This window comes from Athene cunicularia (genome assembly GCF_003259725.1).
Source record: "Athene cunicularia isolate RWA chromosome 2 unlocalized genomic scaffold, athCun1 chr2_part1, whole genome shotgun sequence".
NCBI lineage: Eukaryota > Metazoa > Chordata > Aves > Strigiformes > Strigidae > Athene > Athene cunicularia.
Genome location: NW_020799095.1, coordinates 40,004,797 through 40,015,798, shown reverse-complemented (window position 1 = coordinate 40,015,798; position 11,002 = coordinate 40,004,797). Strand labels below are relative to the sequence as shown.

The window sequence follows — 11,002 nt, the reverse complement described above, 5'->3', positions numbered from 1 at the left end:
GGCGCGGCGCGGCGCGGCGCGGCGGTTTTCTGCACTTCTGCCGGTCTATGATTGGTTGAGTGGGATTAAGATTATTGCTGTAGGAAAAAAATAAAGCAAATCAAAGAAAACCAGGGCACAGATGTGACTGTGGTGCAGTAAAAGCTATTTAAGTTATGTCCTGATTAAATGCCGGCTTTGATTATGCCATCATCAGTGGGCATTTAAAAGAAAATTGACATAAGTGTTACTGAATGTGTTAGTTCTAGGTTACAACTGTATTAACAAATTTTAATCTTAAATAACAAAAAGCATCATTAGGATGGAAAGTCAATCCCAGATAAGAAAGAACGTATAAGACAGTGTAGAGTGAAGTAAACAGATGTGATGTTTTTACCCAGTATATATTTGATCAGGAATTAAAATGAAAAGGTGAGTCAATAACATGCTGTGGTTTAGGAGGCTGTTCCATGGAACGCAAGCTGAGGGGAAGCTGCTGGCACTAACAGCAGCCAGGTGGAATGAAGGGATAGCGTGTGGGTTGAAGGAAATTTATTGTAGTCTTGTGGAGGACAATAAACATTAGGACGAATTTTAATAGGCCCCAAAGTGAAAGAAAATGAAAGAATGGACTAGTGGAGATACTTGAAGGTATAATTTAGTCCCTAATGAGTTTCTTCAAGCTACACATAGTAGTAAAATTTCAAGTATCCATTTTATACCACTGGGATTCTTTTAATCATGCAGCAGGGTGGAATTAACCTTGAAAACCTTAAAAGAAAACATCTTCTAACTTTGAAAAAAACAAACCAAAATCACTCAGTCCCTTGAGACTGCACCACTTTATTTAGATGTGCCAACCAGAGACAGAGACCACCTGATTTAGAGCAGAGAGCTGTCCATTTCTGGTAGTGGTGAAGGATGCTGAAGCATCTGCGCTGAATGGGCAGTGTTAACGGGTAGGGAGGGAATACAGCTCTTGAGTTCCTTGGGTGAATGGCTTGTGACTGCCATACAGCTAATACAGTATGTATGTCTCTGATTATGTAGCGGTAGTCACAGATTTACTTCCCATCCTGTAAATGCTCAGTGTGTTTTTAACTCTGTATGATCTAGGTCATTTATAAAAGTAGCTAAAATTAGTACAAATTACATAGGATTATTCCAAATGTTGGTGCTCTGCCTGCAGAGTTGCACAACAGCTTTTAAGTAGGACTGTCCACAATTTTGGATAATCATCCCATTTACCCCTTTAAGACCGCTGATTTACAAATATGTGCGGAGAAAAAAAGCCCTGTGTCCTTGACTTTTTTGTTCATTAATTTTCATAAGGTTATGTCTGAAAAGCAGTATTTGCCACATTAAATGCCCCACCACTTCTCTGTAGTAACCGCTTTTGTCAGGGGTAGTGGACTGTTCCTGGAAAATCTGCTCTCGGGTGTAGCGGGTGACAGACGGTGTTTTCCAGGTGGGCTGAGCTCCACATGAGGCAGGGGGAGCACCTGTTCTGTTCTTAAAATATTTGTGCATTTTTAGAAGATACATTAACTTGCTCTGCACTGTATTCAGTGCTGAGAGTAAGAAGAGGAGAAAAACCCCTGAAAATGGTTCACATACGGCCAGATGCAGGGAGGTTAGGTGAAATGAGCAGGAATCAATAGCTTGTGGTTTGATTAGGATAAATGGACTTTATTTGGGGAAAAAAAAAAAAAAAAAAAGAGAGAGTCAAGTGTGTGAAAGCATTGTTGGTTAGCAGAGAACACTACTTGAAATGATCTGCTTCTGAGGTGGTAAGTTGCTAAATCGAAAACTAGCATGCAATGTGATTCTACCATAGATAAAGTAAATGCTCTTTGAGGATATATAAATAGAACTGTTATGAGTAGGCAAGCAAGTGGGGTGATTCCTGATCTGTCACTCTGCCAAAATTAGAGAATTACATTTCAGACCATAACCTATCCTAAGACAGAGTGAAAGGTAAAAGAATTTAAAAAAGAAATAATGACAGAAATACAGTAAGGAAGAATTTATGTAAATGTGAACTGAACTTGTTCAGCAGACACAGAAAACAGTCAGGAGGGGTAATGTGTTGTCCTACAAATACTGGTAAACAATTAACCAGAATGGAGGGAAAAATTTGTTGTCATTAGCTAATGTGAACAGAACATGAACCAATGACCCACAACTGAGTCAAAGAGAGATGCTATGGTTACTTTTTTTTTCATTTTGTTTTGTTTTGTTTTTTTTTCACTCTTCAGACCAAACTCAGAGCTATGTCGTTTCTACAGTTTACCTGTTACAGAGCCTTGGAGTTCATGCTTTTAAGCTCCTGTTTTCACTTTGATAATTCTAGATCTGCCTAAACGGTCATTGAGAAGGTAACACTCTGGGAACTGCCCTGTGATTGTCATCAGCACCCAGAAACAGCGTTAGAACAAAAGGTATCGATAGACAATCCTTTTTCAGACAGATGTACTGTAGAATGTTTTCCTTAAGTCTGTGTACTCTCACCTTGAAGGCAATTACATTTTCCATTTCCATAACTGGCATTGGAAGGGTGATTCTGTCTCTCAGTGCTGTAATAATGAGTGATGGTCCTCTAATTCCTGACCTATTTGCAACCGGTTTATTATATCTGTTTCCTCATGTGCCAGTGTTGTCTTTTTTCTTTAAATAGGTCTTCTTCCTCCCTGATGCTTTGCTGCTGGACATATTTATGAAAAAAACATATATTCTCTTTCAGCTTTTTCTTGGGTGACTGTATTAGCAAAACATTAGACCTTATTTCCACAACAGGCTCAGCTGAACAGTCTGCTTAATAGTACACAAGAGTATTATTAGTAGTTATAAGTCCTAATTGAATTCTTGTAAAGCAAAGATCACTTACAGGTTTTCAAAGTATTTAAATGCACTCATCCTGTACAGGGTAAATAAAAATTGCGCTTTAAAAAGTTAACACTTTTCATTTGTGTGGTATCTGAACTTTAGGATGACTTTTCTAGCAGTGCATAAAATCTTTCATAATTTAGAAGATCTGAATTTCTACTCTTAGAAGAGAAAAAAAAATTATTTTTTTTAAAAAAAAGAATGAGGTAGCCCTCCAAGCCTTTCTTTCTAAATGCCAGCAATAAGTAAAAAAGAAAAGCACACTGTCATTGCAAAGCATCTTTAGAAAAGATGGGGTTTAGGGTAAATGTCCCCATAAAGAAGTAGCAAATATGAAGAACTGGGACTTGTCTGATGCCAAGTTACTCGTCTGCTTTTAGGAAGTTTACTGGCTGCTTCCCCATGTGGAGGAGTAGAAATTGCTATGAAGAATGGTATGGTAAAGCAGCTTGAGCTAAGCAAAAAAAACCCCAAATCCTGTGTCACTGGGCATTTTTATCATTTTCATATGACCATTTCTTCCTTCTTGCTGTTCCTAATTGGTGACTGTTATTTAACAGTGCATTAAGCTGTGAAACTTAATTCAGACCAATTTTGGAAGCTGTGAGAAAAGGAACCCAACACGAACCAATCATTTTGTGGAGTGAACAACTGGAGGACTAATGATTGTTGGAAATAGCTGGACCATCTCACTAGCTGCTTGTGAGGCTTAGGAAAAGGATATAGAATTAGATTTTAACTGCGAACTTTCATAGAAGAATGCAAAGAAGTATTTCTAAGCAGGGATGCCAATTAGACATAGGGCTGGCTTGCTTGGAGTGGTTGTGAAACTGCCTTTTCTGGGAATTAATCACGGCAAGACTAGACAAGGAGTTGTGTGGAAGCCTTAGCCAAGAATGGCAGACCTTTGCTTGGAATGAGCTACGTAGCCTAGGGTATCTTTTCCAACTCATAATGTCTCTGCTCTGACTTTATATCAAGTACATTATGTGGGTTGTGAGTTTTGTAAAGGGTTTCTCTCTTATATCACAGTACCCCTTTTTGTGGTGCACGGGAGGAAAAAAACCTTCCTCACTGTTGCTGCAACAGTAGGGAGCTTTCCTACTAACAGGGCACGGGATGAACCTTTTGCAACCTGTTTGTTTGGTGGCACGGCGCAGGAGAGCGATCTGATTGCGTCTCTTGTTATGAGGAGTGGGAGTCAGTGCTGATTTCCACCCCCCGCCCGCCATTAACATAAACTGCAGAATTAGATACAGTGTCTGATATATGTATGGCCATATATACATATTTGAGAACAAAATGAACTGTGGCCTTCTTTGGGACACAAGGAAATAAACATAGTCATTAAAGAGTCAGCACCGTTACCACATAGTGAACCTTTACTCACTGTTCCCACCTATTGTTATTTGAAATATCCTATTTCCTGTTTTCAGTAAGTGTTGCCAGTGGGCAGGATTCAGATCTCATTCACATCAGTGTAAATCTGGTAGCTTCGGAAGATCAGCGGGGAAAAGGAAATGAAAAGCAAGTGACTATGATGAAGTAATCCTGAGTTTCCACTGAAGTGCTCTGGGTTTAGTCCCAGTCAGTGTCAAAACTCAGCCTCGTGCATGGGAAATCAGGGAAATTACTATTTGCTGTGGAAGCCCCAAGACAGACCCCATCAATATGCTCACATTATTGTCATTATTGCTGTCATGCACTAGGATGATAGCAATAATAAAATAAGGATATTTACTCTGTAAGTATCTGAGATGAATGGGTATATATATACATATATACACACACATAATAACTAGTTGTTGATTCATGGAAGCTTCTTGGATCCTCACTGTGAGACTGCGAAGTTGTAAGAAATATACAAATGACTGTGTAAAAAGAGTATTTTTCCTGAGAGTTTATATTCCAGCCTGGTGAGGAAAAAAACCCCAAAAATCAAAACACCAAAATACCAGCCTTTGTTCAAAGTGTGGGAGAAAGGATCTATTATCCAAATGCTATAATAAGGAAACAGAAACACAGATGTAATTGGAGGATCAGACCCACAAAGATACCTCTCAACTCTCAGTCATCTTTCTCTGCAGGGAAATTTATTGGAAATGTAAACGCCTGTAAAGCATTGTGAATCCTTGGTTAGTATTACCTCTGGGTCTCAGTTCCCTAACTATACAAAAAAGGATACTACTTCCTTTCTACAGTCTATGGCAAATGTAATCTTTGGCCCAAAATCACAAAGAGAGATTATGGCAGAGCCAAGAAATGAACTGAGATCTTCTGAGTTCTAATCCAAGCTTTTTTTCATAAACTCATCTTTCATTTGCTTTTGAATAACAACAAAAGTGTTAACCCCATTCCTATACATTTACAACCTGGTGGAATTCTTATCCGTGGTGGTCATTTCATTTCCTGCTGGCAATTTCACAAGCCTTTTAAAGCTTATTCCCCAAGATATAGGCAGTTTCCTTCAAGATTTCTCCAGCAAAGCTTGCTTGTCTTCCTTGGAGGTGAATTTTTACCTGGTGTTCTTCTCTGTCTTCCTTACCTGTTGCTTGTATCTAACCCTTCCCCCTCAAATTTTGTAGACCTTTTTTAGAAGGCATCCTAAAAGATTTTTGCCAAATAAAAATGTTTTGCTCTAAGTGAGCACTTTTTGAGTTTAAATGCTTTTCAAGGTGCAAACAATTAAGTTAATATGCATATACAAAAGCCAAAATCTTTCTCTCTAGATCTTTTCCATTCTTTTGCAGTTTATGAAATTTATTCATGTGTTGGGTTTTTTTTAGATCTCATTTGGCATTCATTTGGAAATCATGAATTTCAGAAGCATGATAGAAATCAAAAGTTTTATTCTTTGCAACAAATACATTGCCTTGTTTTAACTTGAGGGAGAAAATTTTTAACAAGCTGATCTTTTTGGTATCATCTGATTTAATATGAAATCACTTTTTTTTTTTTTCTTTTTTTTATAGAATGCTGATGGCCCTTTAATTGTGCCTATATGTTATAAATCTTAATTTGAATAGATGTAAGAAGTGCTTTCTCATTCCTTCTAAATGTCATTGTTAAGAATGTCTTTGGTACAGCAGGATCATTAAGAGTTTATCTGATTTTTGGGGTCTTGTCCACCTGAAAACTAATCCATCAAAATGAATGTGGAAATAATTTGATCCAAAACATTGCACACATGAAAAGAATTAGCCACCCATCCTGCACATGTGAGTTGCTAAACATTTACACAGTGATAACCCAAACTATGTCAAGCAAATTGAAATAGGATGCCTACAGAAGCAGTCATACTAGGAAAAAAACTGAGATTTATCCTTCTGTAGTTATTGTTTGTGTTGTGATAACACCTAAATGCAATAGCAGTGCTGAATCCCGTTGAGCTATGTGTGGCAAGACTAAATGACAGTCCCCACCTCAAAAAGATTAGTTAAACATTACTTTAATTAGGGCTGATTGGTCCCTTTACAGTGTGTTTCTGCTGCTGTTTCAAGATATAACATGTTAATTATGACTGCACTTTTCCCAGTTTCATCAATAGCTGATGTTAGAGATGTCTTTAGGGGGAAGGATGTCACATGGCAATTTCCCAGGATTAAGAGGAGTCCCAACTTGGCATGTAGCATTGGGAATGGAAAGGAGGAATGGGAAGATGCTGCTGCCAAAGGGCCACACAAGCACAGCACTGCTGCTGGCTGAAAGTCAGGGATGCTTGATGTCACTGCATTTGAATACTTCATTTTTGATGAGAACTGCTAGACTCATGAGTTGACTTGGAGACTTCATGGTACTAGCCAAGCTGTAAAGATAAATACAGCCACACAGGCAGTGTCTTGCCGGACCAACCTGTTTTCAAAAACAGTAAGACAAAGCAGGGTGAAAGGAGGCTGCAGTATTCTGTTTACAGACTAGAAGATCTGAAACACTGAGTTTGTCTACACAGGGAGATTAACTTTGCAGTGAAATTCTTCAGTGGAAATGTTTCCTGATAACTGACAAGTGGTATCTGTGTCCAGATGAACAGATGGCTTTTGCTTCACTGTGACTCATTATTGCTACATGGTGGGAATGTCCTCTGAAGTATGAGCTTTGGGGATTTCTATCCTTTGCTCCTCTGTGCTGTTGCTGGGCCCAAAGCTTTGTGGAACTGCTCTCTAGCTTTTGGCTGATGTTCATAGTCTTATTTTTTAGCGATGTAGGCAGCAACTGTTGAAAAGACCATGTTTCTTTTAGGGACGTTGTCTCATGATTTGAAAGGGCATATGCCTAAACATGATCACAGGGGAGAAGAAGTCATAGAAGGAAAAAGAATAACTGGTCGGAGCGTCAAGGAAAGCAGTGTGGGAAGTGAAGCATGAAAATGTTGGGTATTGTAAGGTGTCTCCTTGTTCAAAGGAGAGTAAAAACTTCTTATCTGAGTGTTTAAAGACACGAACACACAATGGTCCATGTGTACAGATAATTAAAATACAAAAAATTACCTGCCTCCTGCCTCCACGAACTATAACTCAGAGCATGTAGTATCTCTACATTTGTAAAGTATCAGACAGTGCTCTAGATGCTGATTCACAAATTAAAATGACACAAAACTCAAAAATTAATAAAAAATGCAATAAAATGTAAATAAGCTCTCCTGGAGATTTTTCAGAAATAGAAACACTGTTTGCTCAAGTACAGTTCCTTTTCATCCAGTAGCTTTCAATCTTCCAAAATCCCTGTGGGATGAAAAGATGAGCCTTGTGGCATGCTTGGAAGGCTAATGAAAGTAGACTCTGAATATAGTTTCAGGGTGAAAGACTTCTTACTTAAAATGTGTTGTGGAAAGTGTTAAAAAAAGTGCACTAGTCTGAGCACTTCTGTGAGTTACAACAATACTTCTATACAAAGAATAAACATCACTTTTTATTAGCTACTGCCTACACCGTTGAAATACAGTACTATGAATATCAACCACAAGTAAATAGCTCCTGCAAACACTAAACTCAGGTGTAACAAGCTGGCTTCATGAAATTGTGCTTTGTCAGACAGCTGCATTCAGCAATAGCTCTTGTATCTGAAATAATCTTTGGTGGAGCTTCAGATAGAGGGCCCTGCATCAGTAGCTTAATCTGCACATTGTCAAAGGGAAGGATACCTGCAACAACCTCTTCAACCAGAATAAATGGTTGTGCTTGTCTCACCAAGGAAAGAGGTCTTTGCCAGGACTGTTATGTAATCCTCAAGGTGCATCCCAGGGTCTAACAGTGCCCTGAAACACAAACCTCCCATTTCAAACTGTCACCCAAAACAGAGTCATTTCCAATCCATTCAGTTACTTCCTACAGCATTTCACTGTTGCTTTAGTTTTTTTCAGTCTTGAGACATATATATCACCCATGCTTCAGTCATGAAATGACATATGGAACATTTTCATACCAGGAGGCTGAAGTAGGACAATTAGATGAATACACAATATGTGTAATTCTTTCATCCATCGTAATCTCAGTGGATGTACTTTTATTTCAGTGCAGTTGCAGTAGTACAGACCATTTATATAAATTCTCTAGAGCAACAGTCACTTTGTGAAATTACTTTTCTTGTGAAAATTCAATATGATGGCAACTCTCAGCGTGATATTTAATTATTTGTAAAATGTCCTTTTTCCATATTCTCTGAAAAGTCCTGCGTGTCCCTAACTGCATCTGACACTCACACACCTCTAAAAAATTTAACAGCATTTGTTTTTAATTTTAAGACCTTTTTCCTGGAGGCAAGTGAATAGGTAAAAATCTGAGTTCTACCAGAAAAATAAATAGGCTGTCACTGCCTTTTTACATTTGAGAAAATTTTAAAGTGGCAACCAAGGTGCCTTTCAAGGACTCAGAAACTGGAAGTCCAAAGTCAACAACACTAACACAGTTGTGATTAAAAGAAATTACTGACTTTCAGAACAGTATCATGAATTTAAGAAGTCTGACAAATAATATTTGAGACTTATTTATCTGTTGGATGTTCGTTTTAATATTACAGGTGTCATCAGTCATCATACTAGATATTTCACTACATTCCTTCTGAGATCATTGGAAATCTCAGATTTTAATGAAATCTCAATCAGATTAAAAATACAGAATTATGATCCTTTTGCTGGCTTCCACAGAGACTCCTCTGGTGTCTAATTTAGATTTCATTAGGCTAACATGATATCATTAATTAGACATTTCACTGATAAGGGAATAGATTTTCTTTTATCAAGAGAAAATCAATACTTTTTCTCAAGGGAGCTCTGACAGATCTAATTTTCCTCGACAACATGAAAATATTTGAATTGATATTGCATGGAGAATTATTAATATTTACATTCCTGACCTTGGCACAGGAAGTAGGAATGTAGTAATGAAATATACTGATGGCACAAAGCTGGGAGATGTTGTCAATACAGAGATGGATTGTACTGTAATACCACAGAAAAAGAAATGGCCTTGAGGGCTGGGGTGATATCAATGGAAAGAAAAAAACCAGTATGAAATTCAGGGTCATGCACTTATGTACCAACCCCAAGGATTTATTTCGCACTGTGGGAGATCATCAGTTAGACTTGACAGAAGAACGAATAGGCCATTTAATCACTGATCACAAGATCACCTGATCATGAGATCGTCTGGTTCCATAGAGGAATTTTAGCCAGTAGCAGGAAAGTAAACGAAATCGTGGGGTTCAAAAGACATTTCCACGTAGATGCTAATGTGCAAAGTCCTAAGTTAGATCATGTCTGGAATACCATATCTAACTGTAGTCTTCCATGTTTAGACTGGGAACAAGGATGTATATTAAATCTTGCAGTAGCAGTGGAACAAAAATCCCATTAATAGCAATAAGAAAAGGAGGTGGCTGTAATGGATCTAGCCAATGGTGTATCAAGTTCAGTATTCTCCCTTCAACCATGATTAAATTTATGCAGAAATGCCAGAAATTCAGCTTCAGAACTTGTGGCAATGAAGGAATAGGTTTGTATTCTCCCTTTAGAATGTCAAATACAAAAGCCCTGTGGCAAGAATTTTTGTTAGGGAGAATGTGTGAGCCTATCCAGTTTCTGCCATCAGTTCCCTTTGTATTCCCTTAGCATTCAGACTTGTTGGGCTAGTGATGTTAGATGCTGTATCTGTGCCTTGAAAAAATCTGTTTATAGACCTGTTGTCCATAAATTTGTCTAATCACTTTTTTTTTTTTTTTTTCTTTAGCATTATTTAGTTGATGGTTGTCTGTTTCCTGTGATAATGGGGGTTTAGGTTCTATGTCTAGGTAGGTCCCTTCCAGTCATCTCACACATGTTGCAGCTCTGACCAGGAACAAATATCTACCCTTACTGGACTCCTGTGATTACTTGTGTCACCCTTTACATAGTGAAAATCCTCAGCTATGTGACTTAATATTAAGATATGTTTAGCTTCTTAAGAGCAAATTATTACATTTCTGTAGCATTCTGATAGTACCACATGTTCTGTAGTCATCAAGCAATATTGAAAACAAATACGCGTGCATTGACATTTTAAGATACATAGCAGACATATTTCAGCCTTTAAATAAGCTTTTTGCCTTTTGAAATGACCACTTGACTAGAGTTGTTAGTTCTGTTCTCAGTTTCCAGCTCTGTCAGAAAGCAAGGACCAGTGCTGTTTGCCCAGCATCTGCATGTTGCACAACACAGAAAAGGGAAGTTTAATGTCATGTACAGTGCTGTTGTTTAAAAGACTGTAAGGATTGTCCTTATATGAGTTTCAGACAGCAGAACTGGAGGCAGATCTGAGCTGGCACTTAGTCACCTCCAACACACCTTAGTCTTTCAGACTGTCTTATGGGAGTGGATATTCCATTGTCTGGCATATTCTCTTGAACAAGACTGCTGGTGGGATCAGAGTGACTTTTCTTCATCATCACTGGCATTTTGCCTGTACCTGCCACGTGTCTTTGGATGTCATATTTCCCATTCAAATTTACTTTTAGAGCCATGACTCCCATCCTTATTCTTTGTGAGATTCATATAGTCATAAAGAACTCAGGAAATGTCTTTCTGGGAACTCCCAAATATTTGTTAAAGGCCTGTTCTCTCCCCGCCCCGCACAGAGGAAAGTGAGCTCCTATCTAGCCAGCAGGA

The 11,002-nt window shown here is 38.2% G+C and overlaps 1 protein-coding gene across 1 annotated transcript in view; it reads right to left on the bottom strand.

The window, feature by feature from the left end:
- The window catches only part of KLF6 (Kruppel like factor 6), an 8,224-nt gene extending 6,715 nt beyond the window's left edge, over positions 1 to 1,509 (bottom strand). The window contains exon 1 of the mRNA XM_026843442.1: positions 1,354 to 1,509. Within this exon, the coding sequence (XP_026699243.1) occupies positions 1,354 to 1,509 (156 nt within the window). The remainder of the gene's footprint in view (positions 1 to 1,353) is intronic.
- Positions 1,510 to 11,002: the final 9,493 nt, after the last annotated feature.